At 35.1% G+C, this 14,584-nt stretch overlaps 1 protein-coding gene across 3 annotated transcripts in view; it reads right to left on the bottom strand.

The window, feature by feature from the left end:
- Positions 1 to 14,584, bottom strand: part of LOC115219043 (protein DGCR6) — a 40,575-nt gene that overhangs the window by 11,976 nt on the left and 14,015 nt on the right. For all 3 annotated transcript variants that reach the window (XM_036502302.1, XM_036502306.1, XM_036502300.1), the window contains 2 exons: positions 9,694 to 9,838; positions 382 to 542 (listed from right to left, as the gene is read on the bottom strand). In XM_036502302.1, the coding sequence (XP_036358195.1) occupies positions 382 to 542; positions 9,694 to 9,838 (306 nt within the window). The remainder of the gene's footprint in view (positions 1 to 381; positions 543 to 9,693; positions 9,839 to 14,584) is intronic.

The following is a 14,584-nucleotide window of genomic DNA, read 5'->3' as shown; positions in this document are numbered from 1 at the left end:
AAAACAGGGTTCATGAATCAGATTGAATTTTCCCTTGATATAGGGGAGCATAAAAATTTAGCAAAAGAACAACATATGTGGAAACTCCCTATTTTTTACAATCTGGTACAGTGTTCCAACAACTTTCAAATGAAAAGGGTAACACCAGATCAGTGATAGTCAGCTGTGACAAGTTTTGGGTTTTTAGATGACTTTGGGAAAAAATCTACCAAATATTTACATAAAACTGAAATACATGTGTACATATGAAATTCCAATAACAGGATTATTAAAGAAATTAAATTTCAACATCCTAAGCTGAAAAGATCTGCTATCACAGAACCAGATCACAGTGGAAGGGTACACAGAAAAATGCAAAACAAGAACAATTAGCTACAGTACCTTTATGATCATTTGTCTGTTTCACTCGCTGATTAAATAAACTCTTCTCTTCCAAATGCTGTACTTCAGATAAGCCTTGGACAATTTCAAAGACCGTACCATCTAACAAAGCATGAGCAAGGCCAGACAGCAAATCATATGGTACTCGCTGTTGGTATTTGCTGAAAAGCGTGGAGCAGAATGCAATAAGATTAAACAATTTATTCATATATATACTTTTCATTTACTTAAAAGGTTTTTTTTAATAAACATACAGGCAAATCTATAATCAATAAGTTACATAACATAAAATAAATCACAATCATAGTTGGTTCAGTTCTCACTTTGAGTAAAATTGACATAGGGTTACATGAACAATTATTATACAGTAGTAAAAGAACAACTTATACAGAATGACAGACAAGAACTAAAACTGACAAAATCACTATTAGACAGCCTAAGAGTAAAAAAAGGAATTAGGGAAAATAAACAATTGCCACCAAAAGATAAATGAAAGCAAAAGTTATTTATAAACAATATGAAAAATCAAATCTAAAAACAAGAAGCAAAGTGTGGATTGAGGGAATAGCATGAATAAGTAAAGTGTACTGTGCACAAAATTCAAGATGAAGTCAAAAAACTTCACAAAGTGATAATACTGTTGGAAAGGAAACAAGAAGAATTTAGAAGTCACAGTGGTAACAATGGAAAGAGCAACAAGAGTTATTAACCCTTTGGCATTCAGATTATTCTGGCACTCCGTCGATTACGACGATGACGGTTCCAGTTCATCTGATCAACGGAACAGCCTGCTCATGATATTAACGTGTATGTGGTTGAGCACTCCACAGGCACATGTACTCTTAATGTAGTTCTCAGAGAGATTCAGCATGACACTGAGTGTGACAAAGCTGGTTCTTTGACATACAGGAACTACTCAATTTTGCCAGCTGAGTGGACTAGAGCAGCATGAAATAAAGTATCTTGCTCAAGGACACAATGCATCGCTGGGAATTGAAACTCACAACTTTGTGATCATGAGTCGAATCCCCTAACCACTAAGCCACACACCTTCACGCTGTCAAATGTAATGCTTATTTATTCACATAGTTCTGAATTTAATCAAGCATTATTTCATAGGTTTGAAATGTGGATGACGTGACTGTTTATTTTTAGAAGGATATTGCAGGATAATGTGAGTGTTCAGATGATGTGGTTGGTTTTAACATATGGCAGGTAGAATAATTGGGCTGGATATGGCCAGTTGAAATGCTAAAAGGTTGAAGATAGTAACAAGGAAAATAAATGTTCACTTTTTATTCATTTGTTAATTTGTGAAGAGGTTAGTGCACTTGTTTGATTTTAGTTATTACAGATTCAATGTAGAAGATAAAATATGGACAACAATGGAATTCCATGAGTAGTGAACATTTCAGAAAAAGCATGAACAGTCAAATGCAGTTTTTCATACCTTTAAATGGCTGAAAGATAATCTTCTCCAGGATAGGTTACTAGTATATTGCAAATATCTTGATGAGAAAAGTCTATCATTTATTCACTGAGGCAATGCATAATTAACTCTCCTATTCTGAATCAGAGGCAGTTGAAACTACAATGCATGAGCCAGTATTCCAGTGTCTAGTTCAATCAAGAAACTATTCCTACTGTAAGAACCTTGAGCAAATGTTTTCAACTATTAGTTCTGGGCCAACCAAAGCCTTATGAATGGATGTGACAGATGGAAACTGTAAGAAGCCTGATGTATATACATATTTATGTGTGTGTTCTTATGTTTGTCCCCCATCACTGTCCAGCAAAGGTGTGGGTTTGTTTACATCCCCCATAACTTAACAGTTTGGCAAGATATTGAGAGAATAAGTACAAAGCTTAAAAAAATAAATACTTGAGTCAAATTGTTTGACTAAACCCTTCAACGTAGTGCCCCAGCATGGCTGCTGTCCAAATTTTTTGAACAAATAAAAGATAATGATACATTCACAAGTATGCTACCCTGATGAGGTCAGAATAAGACTAAGACTCATCCACAATTGTCCCTGCTCTTAATACACAATATTAATTCTTTTTTCTCTCAAATATCAAATTTATTTTTAATTAGCTTTTTAATGCTCCTTGCATTAAATATATTAACACTAAAGAATTGATTTTATGCAAAGTTGAATCTCAGAATGATTTATTCTCTAAACTACTCTATTCTTCTACACCAATCAGTTGTAATCTTGTAATTTACTAAGTAATTCTTCCAAGTATAGTGAAGTCTATTCTTCACTGATGACATCAGAATAAGACTAAAACATGTCTTGAGATGTCACATTAAAAATAATATCAAACATTGACTAACATTGTTTTATTTTCCCCTCTCAATCTCAGTTTGCTTCTCTTTTTTCTTTTAAGCTCCCTGCATTAAATATGTCAAGCCAATGCTAACTTAATTATAGTGTTCTTTAAATTTGGGCAGCACAAATGGAGTAGGCCAAAGATTGGCAAAAAGTGGCATGTGACCTACAAGAGGCTCACTGAGATGTTCTCAGCTAGCCTCAGACATTTCTTAAATATCTTACAAATTTACTGTAGATGTGGGTAATTGAGTAGCTGATTGCTTTTAGATAGTCTCTTGCACCACACTTTGTTTTTGTTTACATAAGTATTACCAGTGAGGGAAATGAGGGGTGATGATAAGAGGGGATGTTTTCATATTTAACCTTTTAGCATTTAAACCAGCCATATCTGGCCTAAATATTCTATCTGTCTTATCTTCATAAAGGCCAGATGTGGCTTCTCACACCTACCCAACAATGTCATTCTAAAAATACACATTAATATCATTGAAATCTCAAAGCTATGAGATAATGCATGATTAATTTAAAACAATATTAGAAAATAAGTGTTACACTTGACTGAGTAATACGAGTGCTAAAGGATTAAGATATATTGAGTTGGCAAGAAAGTAATTTCAGTTTTTTAGTGTGAAATAAAGTCATTTTTTTCATACAAAGAATGAACTTTAATCAATTATATATTTTCCATTTTGTTCAATGACCTTTTGCCATCTTTCTGGCAATTTCATGATTCCATGCTCATAGAACTTCTGGCCCTTATCAGCCAAAAACTGAAGCAGTGCAATTTCAAGTAATCATCATTATTGAGAGTTTTACCATTCAAAGAATTTTGCAAACTGCAAAATAAATAGTAATCTGATGGTGCAGGGTAAGGGCTATAGGGTGGACATGACATCACTTCCCAACAAAGCCTCCAATAATTTTTCACGAGTTAGCAAAGTCATGTGTGGTCTAGTGTCGTCATGGTAAAACATAATTTCTTTATGATTTGCCAATTCTCGCCATTTTTCTTTGATTGTTTCCTCCAGTTTCATTAGTTGCTGACAGTAAAGATCTGAATTGATCATTTGGTTGCTTGGAAGCAGCTCAAAATACACAACACCTTTGTAATTCCACCAAATGGACAGCATCACCTTTTTTTTTCATGCAATTCAGCTTTAGGTGTGGTTTGTGATGGTTCATTACTCTTGGACCATGATTGTTTTCAATTGATATTACTGTAGACAACCCATTTTCTATCACCAGTGATGATTTGTTTTATAAAAAAGTAAATTTCATTGCATTTGAGATGCATATCACAAATATTAATTCGTTGTGTTAAGTGAATTTCTTTCAATTTATGTGGAATCCAAATATCATTTTAAATGATTTTCAATTGTTGTGCATGATGCATTTAACCTCTCTGAAACCTCTCGCACAGTTACATGACAATCAGATTCAATGATCGCTTTGATTTGGTCATCATCAACTTCAGTAGGTCAACCAGAACATGGGTTGTCTTTGAGTGAATAATCTCCAGAATGGAATTTTTTAAACCATTTCTGACATATGCGTTCTGTTAAGCAGTCAACACCGTAAACTTCACATATTTCTTTGTGGCCTCAGCAGTTGTCTTGCTTTTACAGAAATAAAAAAGTAAAATACAGGGAAAATGTTCGCTTTTGTTAAAATTGACACTGAATTAACAGCTGTAAACAAAATTACATGCAATTTGCTTCTAAGGTAAGCTAAAAGCAATGGCTATCAAATGTCAAAAGGAAAAAATCATAACATTGACAAAAGTCATTCAAAAACATCGTAACTCTATCTATTTGTGAAAAAGGAAGTTACTTTCTTGCTAACCCAATAAAATATATGTAAAGCAAAAGTAAATATAAAAACAATTAAAAGTGATCCATTAAAAAACCCAGAAATTACTGATCTTTAGAGCTACGATGAAAACATTCCAGTCATGACCATCTCTGCATTTTAGAATAGTTAGAACAGCAACAAATATGAAATATAACCAAATAAACTGCAATCAATTTCAAATAATTCACCGAAGTAGTTTACAGAGACATGAAAGAAATAAAACCTATGAAAAAAAACACAATAAAGCATTTAGCACCAAAAGCCAATATGAGAGTTTCTCTCAAGGTATCTACCGCAGTATGGTTTGTTCTAACAGAACAGCCACATTTAAATGGGGATAAATTTTGGTTTAAAATTTTGGCACAAGGACACTAAGTTCAGAAACAATGAAAGGCAAAGTCGTCCTCAGCAGAATTTGAATTCAGAATGTAAAGACGGACAAAATGCCACTAAGCATTTGGCCGGGCTGGCTAATGATTTTGCCAGCTCGCTACCTTAAAGTTGGGATAAATATTACCTCTCGGTGTTAATACTGTCTCTGTGAATATAAACACCTCCTATACAAATGTAACAGTAGTATCAACTAAATGACACAAAAAAAAAAATGATAAATAATACACAAATGTATAAAAAACAAATCCACTTCATTAAGTTTGTACCCAGGAAATGTTGAGAGGGGGATTAAATATTTGGTCTCATATTACTCAACCAAGCCTGTCAGTTAAGTGCTGCTGAAGTTAATTTTGTCTAAATCATTCAGGGTCAACAACCATTACATTTTAACTATCCTGCTATCCTTTCAACTAACCTACTTATTTATTTTCTTTACATATTTTATTCTACCTATTTCTATCTCGATCACCACGTCTAAAAATGCAAAAAACAAAATAAAATGTACATGGGCCCCAAGTGTGAGAACGTAGTTAAGATGTACCTTTAGAAATCACATGATTCTGGGTTTGATTCTACCATAGTGGGAGGGGAGGGGGGTAAATGTCTCCTGACATAGCCTTGGGTCAATCAAACCATGAGTGAAGGAGAATGAATATGTGAATGAATATGATAGCCTGTCTTGTTTGTTTCTCAGTGTTTGACAACTAATGTTGCTTTGTGTATGCTCCCCATAAGTTAATGGTTTGACAAAAAGAAACCAATAGAATGAGTGTCAAATTTAAAATAATTATTGCAGTCAATTTGATCAACTAAACTCTTCCATGCACTGCTCCAGCATGGTTGCAGTTCAATGATTGAAACAAGTAATATGTATATATATATATATGTGTGTGTGTGTGTGTGTGTGTGTGTGTGTGTGTGTGTGTGTGTGTATGTATATATATATATATATATATATATATATACATACACACACACAATTTGGGTTAGTTAAAATATGTTCGTGACGTTAACCAACATAAAATTTGCTTATGTGTAAATTGATATTAAGCAGAAGTAACAGAATGACTCAAAGTCAGAGAGTTTCATGCATTGGTACTTTCAGACCTTGAGTCACTCTATTACTCCTGCTAAATATTAATAAAAAAATATACATATGCTCATATATTTGAGTTCTATCTTTCCTGTTTGCATCAACATACCTATATATATATATATATATATGAACAGCCATGCTACATGGCAGTGAAACATGGGCCTTGACTGCTGAGGGCATACGTAAGCTCACAAGGAATGAAGCCAGTATGCTCCAATGGATGTGTAATGTCAGTGTGCATACTCAACAGAGTGTTAGTGCCTTGAGAGAAAGGTTGGACCTAAGAAGCATCATATGTGGTGTGCAAGAGAGACAACTGTGCAGGTATGGTCATGTGGCAAGAATGGATGAGGATAGCTGTGTGAAAAAGTGCCACACCCTAGCGGTTGAGGGAACCTGTGGAAGAGGTAGATCCAGGAAGACCTGGGATGAGGTGGTGAAGCATGTCCTTCCAACATTAGGCCTCCCCAAGGCAATGACTAGTGACCGGGACCTTTGGAAATATGTTGTGCTTGAAAAGGCCTGGCAAACCAAGTGAGACCATAACCTCATGGCCTATGCCAAGAGTGTAACCAGCCCACTTATGCGTACCTTTCCTTCATTGGACACTAAACTCTGCTTGCGAAGACCTGCTGAGGCAAGTGAAATTGAAATCGAAATCAAATTCGATGAGTGGCATCCGTGCTAGTGGAGCGCTAAGAGCACCATCTGAGCATGATTGTTGCCAGGGCAGCAAACTGGCTTCCATGCCAGTAGCACATAAAAAGCACCATTCGAGCATGATCGTTAGCAGCGTCACCTTACTGGCACTTGTGCTGGTGGCACGTGAAAAAAACATTCGAGCGAGGTTGTTGCCAGTGCCGCTGGACTGGCTCCTGTGCAGGTGGCATCTAAAAAACACCATTTGAGCGTGGCCATTGCCAGTACCACCTGACTGGCCCTCGCACTGGTTGCACATAAAAGCACCCACTACACTCTCAGAGTGGTTGGCTTTAGGAAGGGCATCCAGCTGCAGAAACTCTGCCAGATCAGATTGGGGCCTGGTGCAGCCATCTGGTTCACCAATCCTCAGTCAAATCATCCAACCCATGCTAGCATGGAAAGCGGACATTAAATGATGATGATGATGATATATATATAAAACTGAGAATGTGTGCGTGTGTGTCTGTCTGTCTGTGTGTTTCCCTAAAACTTGAGAACCAATTTCATTCAAACTTTACACATGCCTTACTTAGGGTCTGGGGAGTGTCGTCGGCAAAAAAAATTTTGAACTTTTTGCCTAGGGCGAGCCCATAGCAATATCATATCTTCTCCACTATTTCAGTATTACATGTTAAAAGTGAAACAAAAACGTTTCTCTATTTTATGTCAGATACTTTCACTTTAACAATAAAAATAATAATAACAATTGAATTATATGTAGTAAGTAATAATTAAAATCAAACTAAAGTATAATATAATCGTAACATAACAAAAGTTAAATTGGTATAAAACTGCATCAATGATTTGAACTTGAATAAGTGGTTTCACATGAATGGGAATAAATTAAAAATAAAATTAGCGTGCAGAAATGGAATAGTCCAGATGGATAATAAAAAATTAAATTAAAGAAAAGACTATTGTCTATAAAGTATACAATGTAGAGAAAAAAGAAGATTTTAACACATGCCCCCCCCACCCCCGAAGTAGAGGTAGGGTGGATTGTAGCCACACTTCTATACAAGAGGGAGGACAAGATACAATTGATCGAAATTACAAGAGACAGGCCTACAATTCCAGTCTGTTATATATTTTGAGTATTGTTATCACTAGAGATATAACAAGATATAACTTTGTATTTTGTATTTTATGTGTAGATGTATATATATAGATGTACATGTAATATGTACACATATATACATGCACTAGCACTATGACCCGGCAACGACGGGTCTTTAATGCTAGTATATATATATATATATATATATTAATCATTGTTACTGTTGTCATCATTTAACATCCATCTTCCATGTTGACATGGATGGTTCTACAGGAACTGGCAAGTCAGCAAATCAGAAGACTGCATCAGTCCCCACTGCCTGCTTTGGCATGATTCCTATGACTAGATGTCCTTTCTCATGCCAACTACCACTTTACAGTCTGTACTGGGTGCTTTTTATATAGCATTAGCAGCAGTGAAGTCACAAGATAAGAGGTCCCTCATATGGTGTGGAGAGTAGTACTGAGGGATAGAAAAAAGGAATTTTGTATTAGAGGGGAAACATGGCTGCCTCAGGTGGAGAAAAGGTGGACAGAGGGGATATATATATATACATATAGTGGTGGAGGAGGGTGCAGAGCCAGTGGGGGTATTGGGCATTTTATTTTTATTTTACATTCTTAGTCAAATGTGGAAGGGCAGCACCCATGACACTTTTCAAAGCCTCAGAAAAGTGTGTGTGTATGCGTGTGTGTGTTATTCTCATACCAGAGACTTGACTTTAATGCTTGCAAAAGTGCACAATTTGCTAAGGATTGATAAAATAAGAGCTAGACAAAGTACTAGGTGGGTGGTGGTGGGCATGTAATCCAATTTATAGCAGTGATGCATGGCTGCTGTCTAATGATTGAAACCAGTAAAAGAATTAAAGAACAGAAACTATAACTGCTTTCTCCATAAAATGTTTACACACTGAAAATGCTTAACAATTAATAGATGGTGCATAAAGATGATGAAAATATCAGTGAATCCTTCAGAAAATTAATTTGGAAGAGACTGAAATTCAGATTAAAAATCAATTTGGATAAAGCTATTAAAATTCACAATTTCACTTGAGACTGAAAATGATTATTTTTAAAGCCTCAAAATACAAACAGATTTATTCAAAGACATTTATCAAGCTCTATTCTCTTTGTTCTTTACAAGTATTTTAATGAAACACAAATCCAAATTTTTGTATTTGGTTTGCAAGATTCTTTATGGGAATTTGTTGAAAGAACTTTGACAAATAAAAAAGAAAACAAATGATTGACAGTTTAACCAACAAATTAAACAAACAATTGATTAGTTAGATAGATATTTAACCAATTGATTTATAATAAAGGAGTGGAACTGAACTAGTGCATGTTATTAATATTGGCCTAATGACCCTCTACAGACACAACAAACCCAAGTTTTTCTTCTGAAAAAGATATGTAATTCATTGGATTATTTTTTCTTTAATTCATCAATTAAAAAAATATCTCATCTGGGTGAGATTAGATTTCAAGTGTGGCTGTGTGATAAGAAGTCTGCTTCTGAGCCATATGGTCTCAGGTTCAGTTCCACTGCATGGCACTTTGGACAAGAGTTTTCTACTACAGCCCCGAGCCAGCCAAGGCCTTGTGAGTGGATTTAGTAGCTGGAAACTGAAAGAAGCCATGTTGTGTGTGTGAGTGTGTCCTTGTATTTTTCCCCTACCACTGCTTGACAACCAATGTTGGTTTGTTTACGTCCCTGTAACTTGATAGCTCAGCAAATCAGACCAACAGAATAAGTTATCAGATTAAGAATGAAAAACAAAAATGATTTTCAAAGCTAATTTTTGCACTATCTTTTTGTTTAAATTATTACCCAAAACAAGTCATAAGTTTATTTGGAATTTTACTGATTCTTACCTCGGTAACTCTCTAGCCATTTGTTGTAATTCATTAAGAAAGAAATAGTGCTTTTTTTGTAGAAGCTCTTTTCTTTCAATTTCTGAAGCATATGAATCCTCCATGGCTGAATATCCAAGTATAAAACTACATTCCTTTGAAAAACCTAAACAAATAATAATCATAATAATATTAATAATAATAATAATAATGATGATGATGATGATGATGATAATAATAATAATAATAAACAAGCAAAAGATACTATAAAATAGTTGATTTAGGAGTTACACAAACACATACTACTATGCAACACCCCTTCAAAAACATACAGGAATAAACTCATACTGTAAATACCAAACAAAATGAACAAAACCCACAACATGTGCCATAGAAGGTTGATACCCAACAGAACACAACCAGTGCTACATAAACAACACAATATAAAAACTAATACAACAGAAAACTCAAACAAAACCCCATAATAAAACATACTGATACAATACAATATCCCAAAAATGCAGCACACACCACCCCACTAGCCCAAAGGTGCAACAAATGATGCAATAAAAAGTTGCTTGAAACTTTCATATGCTGAAAAATAATAGTGATAATGACGATGGTGATGAACGTTACCTTACCTCAGTTTATGAGAGACAGGAGTTTCCGAAGAACTCTGGTTGTAACAGCGAAAATGAAGCTGGACCTTTAAAGGAAGGCCTTTCATTTGACAGTGGATCAGTAAAGATACAGACTGACCACAGCTGTCATCCTAATACAGCATAAGCAAATAATAGAGTAAGGAGGAGGAAGTGGACCAGTGAAGAAAACAGGATAGTAATACAGTGCTTAGAAAGTGAACCTAGAAGAAGGGGCTATAGAAAATGGATGTTAACACTTTGGGTAGAGAAGGGAATGTTTAAAGTAACAGAGCAGAGAGTAGTTGATCAAGTTAATGCTATTAGAAGAAAGTGGATGACAGAATTGGAGGTAGAAGAGATCACAAGAGAACTGGAAAAGAAAGACAAACAATAACATAAGAGATATAGCTCAAACCACAGAAGAATTTAAAAGAAAAAATAATAATCGTGCTACCAATAAGGAAGTGCCAACTGGTACCAATGAATTAAGTGATTTAAGTAAAGAAGGTCAGAAGATTTTAGATGAGTAGCAGGAAGTAATGAGTGAAGAAATAAAAAGATTGCCAGCATTAAAAGGCATCGAAGGAAGCAACAGAAGGAAGCTACAATAAATTACTAGGAAAGTAGATTCTGTTATAAGTAGGACAGATACTAAAGATATAGAAGAAACTAACTTACTGATCTATGCAAGAGGGGGAGTAATCACCAGAAGATCAGATAGCTCACAGGGAAATATTAAAAAAGAGCAAATGTGAAAAAGAAGACTACAAAATAAAGTGAAGCCTTAATACAAGATCTGAGTAGAATAGAAGCCTGGAAAACAAACAAGTTAGGAGCCACAAGATGCAAATCTTGCCTCAAGGAAAGATACTTAGTGAAAGAGAAAGGATTTGGGACAATAATAGAAGAGTTGAAACAGCATATCATAGCAGTAGCAAGCAAGCTCCCCAGATATCAGAAAAGAATAGATTAGTATTAACAGAATAGATTATTTGAGACAGACCAGAGATTTTATGACCAAATAAATAGTGGAAAACAAAGTACTGAAAATGAGAAACCTAATGCAGAGGAAGCTAGAAAGTTCTGGAGTAATATTTGTGATAAACCAGTCAATCATAATGTAGATGCAGTATGGATAGAGAACATAAGGAAAGAAGTAGTGAGTGAGAAGCAACCAGATCTAAGATTAACTAGTGCATTAATGAGTAAAGTGTTAGGAAAATCCCGAATTGGAAGGGCCTAGGACCAGTATTAGTTCAAGGGTACTGGCTAAAGGAATTCAGTAGTTTACATGGGAGGCTGAGGGAACAACTTCAGGATTGCCTTAATGGAGGAATAATACCAAATTGGATGACTAGAGGGAGGTCAATACTCATTATGGAGGATAAGAGCAAGGGTAATACAGCTAGCAACTATAAACCAATCACTTGCTTACCATTAGTGTGGAAGCTGTTAACAGAAAGCATTTATGAGCAACTTGACAATCAGAGTTTACTAGCAGAAGAACAGAAAGGTTGCAGGAGGCTAGAGGAACGCAAGATCTATTATATATAGATAAAGCAGTTCTAAATGAAGTAAAAAGAAAAATCTAACAAGAGCATGGATAAGTGAATGTTTTAGTATATTCAGTATAGTAGACAACATAAGAGAATTAATTAGCTGCAACATGAAGAAATGGAAAGTAGATCTATACTCAGGTGACACACTCTTAGGGAAAGTTAATATCAAAAGAGGAGTTTTCCTAGAGGAGTTGTCTCCTTTAATATTTGTCTTATGTTTGATAGCCTCAGTTTAGTATTAAGGAAGGCAATGCAGGGTGTCAGTTCAGAAATAGTAAGGGAAAAATTAACCATTTGCTCAACATGGATGATCTGCAGCTTTTTAGTAAGAATGAAAAAGAGAGATTCCCTAACACAGACTGTAAAACTCTTCAGGAAGGATACAGGCATGGAATTTGGCATAGATAAGAGTGCAATATTAGTCATGAGAAGGGAACAGGTAGTCAACATCGAAGGCATCCAATTACCAGATGGCCAGACAATAAAATCATTGTAAAGAGGAGAGAGTTATAAGTATCTAGGAGCATTAGAATCTGACAGAGTACTAACTTCAGAAAGAAAACCGAAAATTGAGAAGGAGTACATCAGAAGGGTAAGAAGGGTAATGAAGTCAAAGCTAAATGGTCTGATTCTAGTGAAGGCTGTAAATACTTGAGCAATATCATAACTCAACAGCTTTTGTAGATTGGACAAAAACTGAATTAGCAAAGCTAGACAGAAGAACTAGGAAGGAATTCAATATGAATGGAAAACTCCACCCAAGGTCAGGAGTAGCAAGATTATATCTACCTAGAAAGGAAGGTGAAAGAGGGTTAATATCAGTAGAAGACTGCACGGAGTTAGCTAGAGTAGATATAGACTCCTATGTAGGTAACAGTGAAGAGTTTATTAAAAGTTACTAGTGTCACAGCAAGACATAGGGAAACCAAAACACCAAACAAACTTAAAAATCTGAAGAAAAAAACCCAGAAATTATCTGACTGACAGGAGATGTAACATGATAGATTCAAAAAGATAGTTTCAGCAAGTAGTAGTAAGACATGGTTATGGCTGCAGAAAGGAAAGCTGAAGAGGGAGACAGAAAGTTTGTTAGTTGCTGCACAAGATCAAGCATTAAGGACTAATTGGCTAAAAGCCACGATAGAGAAAAACCCGAATCAAAAGAGGAAAGCATTACTCATTTTGTAAGTGAATGTAGCATGCTGGCACAGAAAGAATACAAGAAAAGACATGACAATCTAGGGAGAGCAATCCACAGGGAGTTATGTAGAAAGCTATGATTTGAACATACTGAACATGAACCTAGTAAAGTATTAGAAGGTAAGAAATACAAGATGTGAGACTTTAACATTCAGACTGACAGAGTAATAGAAGCTAGAAGGCCTGATTTGGTAGTAGTAGATAAAGAGAACAGAAACTTGCTGTAATCCAATAGAAGGGTTCTTGGTATGTAAAGCTACTTGTTGTAGCCCAATATTAGGATGCTTTTCTTTTCCAACAGTCTAATCTGTTGAGTGTATGTGAATAATAATAATAATGGTTTAAAATTTTTGTCACAATGGCAGCAATTTGGGGGAGGGGATGAGTTGATTACATTGACACCAGTGTTCAACTGGTACTTATTTTATTGACCCTGAAAGGACGAAAGGTAATTTGAACTTAGAATGTAGTGAAGTGTGAAATACCGCTAAGCATTTCGTCTGGCACGCTAACGATTCTGCTACCTTGCTGCCTTAATAATAGTCATAATAAATAATATGAATGCAAAAGATATTTTATTGGTTTGAACAATATTGCAACAGCTTGCCTGTCTTTGTCAAGTTCAAAATGAAAAGTGATACATAGAAATTTAAATTTAAAAATTTGAATGGGGCAAACTGTGTTCCAACCTTGACAGAATAACCTCATCAGTCTTCAATTTTCAAGTTTACAACTGGCAAAAAGAAAAAGAAAGAAAAAAGGTGTGGGAGAAAAGAAAAAGAAAATTCAATCAAATAGTTTTGTGTAAATGTGATGAAATTCTCCTGTCATTTTGTTCACCCCTCTGGGGAGTGATGTTAATAAACATATTTCTCCTCATGCATTTTGAGGACTGAAAGTGTAGCAGATTCAGAATATTTTCTGAGAATATGTACTTTCAAGTCTTTTTCACAATTCCAGCCATTTAATGTAAAATGTTCAGCAAGTTCTGTCGAACTACTGTTATTGTGCTTGACATCCTATCTGTGTCCATTGAATCTTTTGTTTAGTTGTTCTGTTGTACAACCAACATAAATCAAGTTGTGTTTGGCGCATTCTGCTGTGTACACCAAATGGTTATCTCTGTCCCACATGTACACTTTCAGTCCTCAAAATGCATGAGGAGAAATATGTTTGTGAATTATTAACATCATACCCTGAAGGGATGAACAAAATGACAGGGAAATTTCATCATATTTACACAAAACTGTTTGATTAAATATTCTTCTTTTTTTTTTTTTCCTTTTGCCAGTTGTAAACTTGAAAATTGAAGACTGATGATGTCATTCTGTCAATATTGTTCAAACCAATAAAATATCTATTGCAATTGCATCACACTCTTCTATTGTCTATTTATCTTTGTGAGGAGTTATGCTAAACCTTTTAAAATAATAATAATAATGGTTTCAAATTTTGCCACAAGGGCAGTCGATTACATCAATCCCAGTGTCCAACTGGTACTTAATTTATCGA

The sequence above is a fragment of the Octopus sinensis genome, linkage group LG1, assembly GCF_006345805.1.
Source record: "Octopus sinensis linkage group LG1, ASM634580v1, whole genome shotgun sequence".
Lineage (NCBI taxonomy): Eukaryota > Metazoa > Mollusca > Cephalopoda > Octopoda > Octopodidae > Octopus > Octopus sinensis.
The sequence above is the reverse complement of the archived record's forward strand: the minus strand, read 5'-3'. Positions and strand labels throughout refer to the sequence as shown.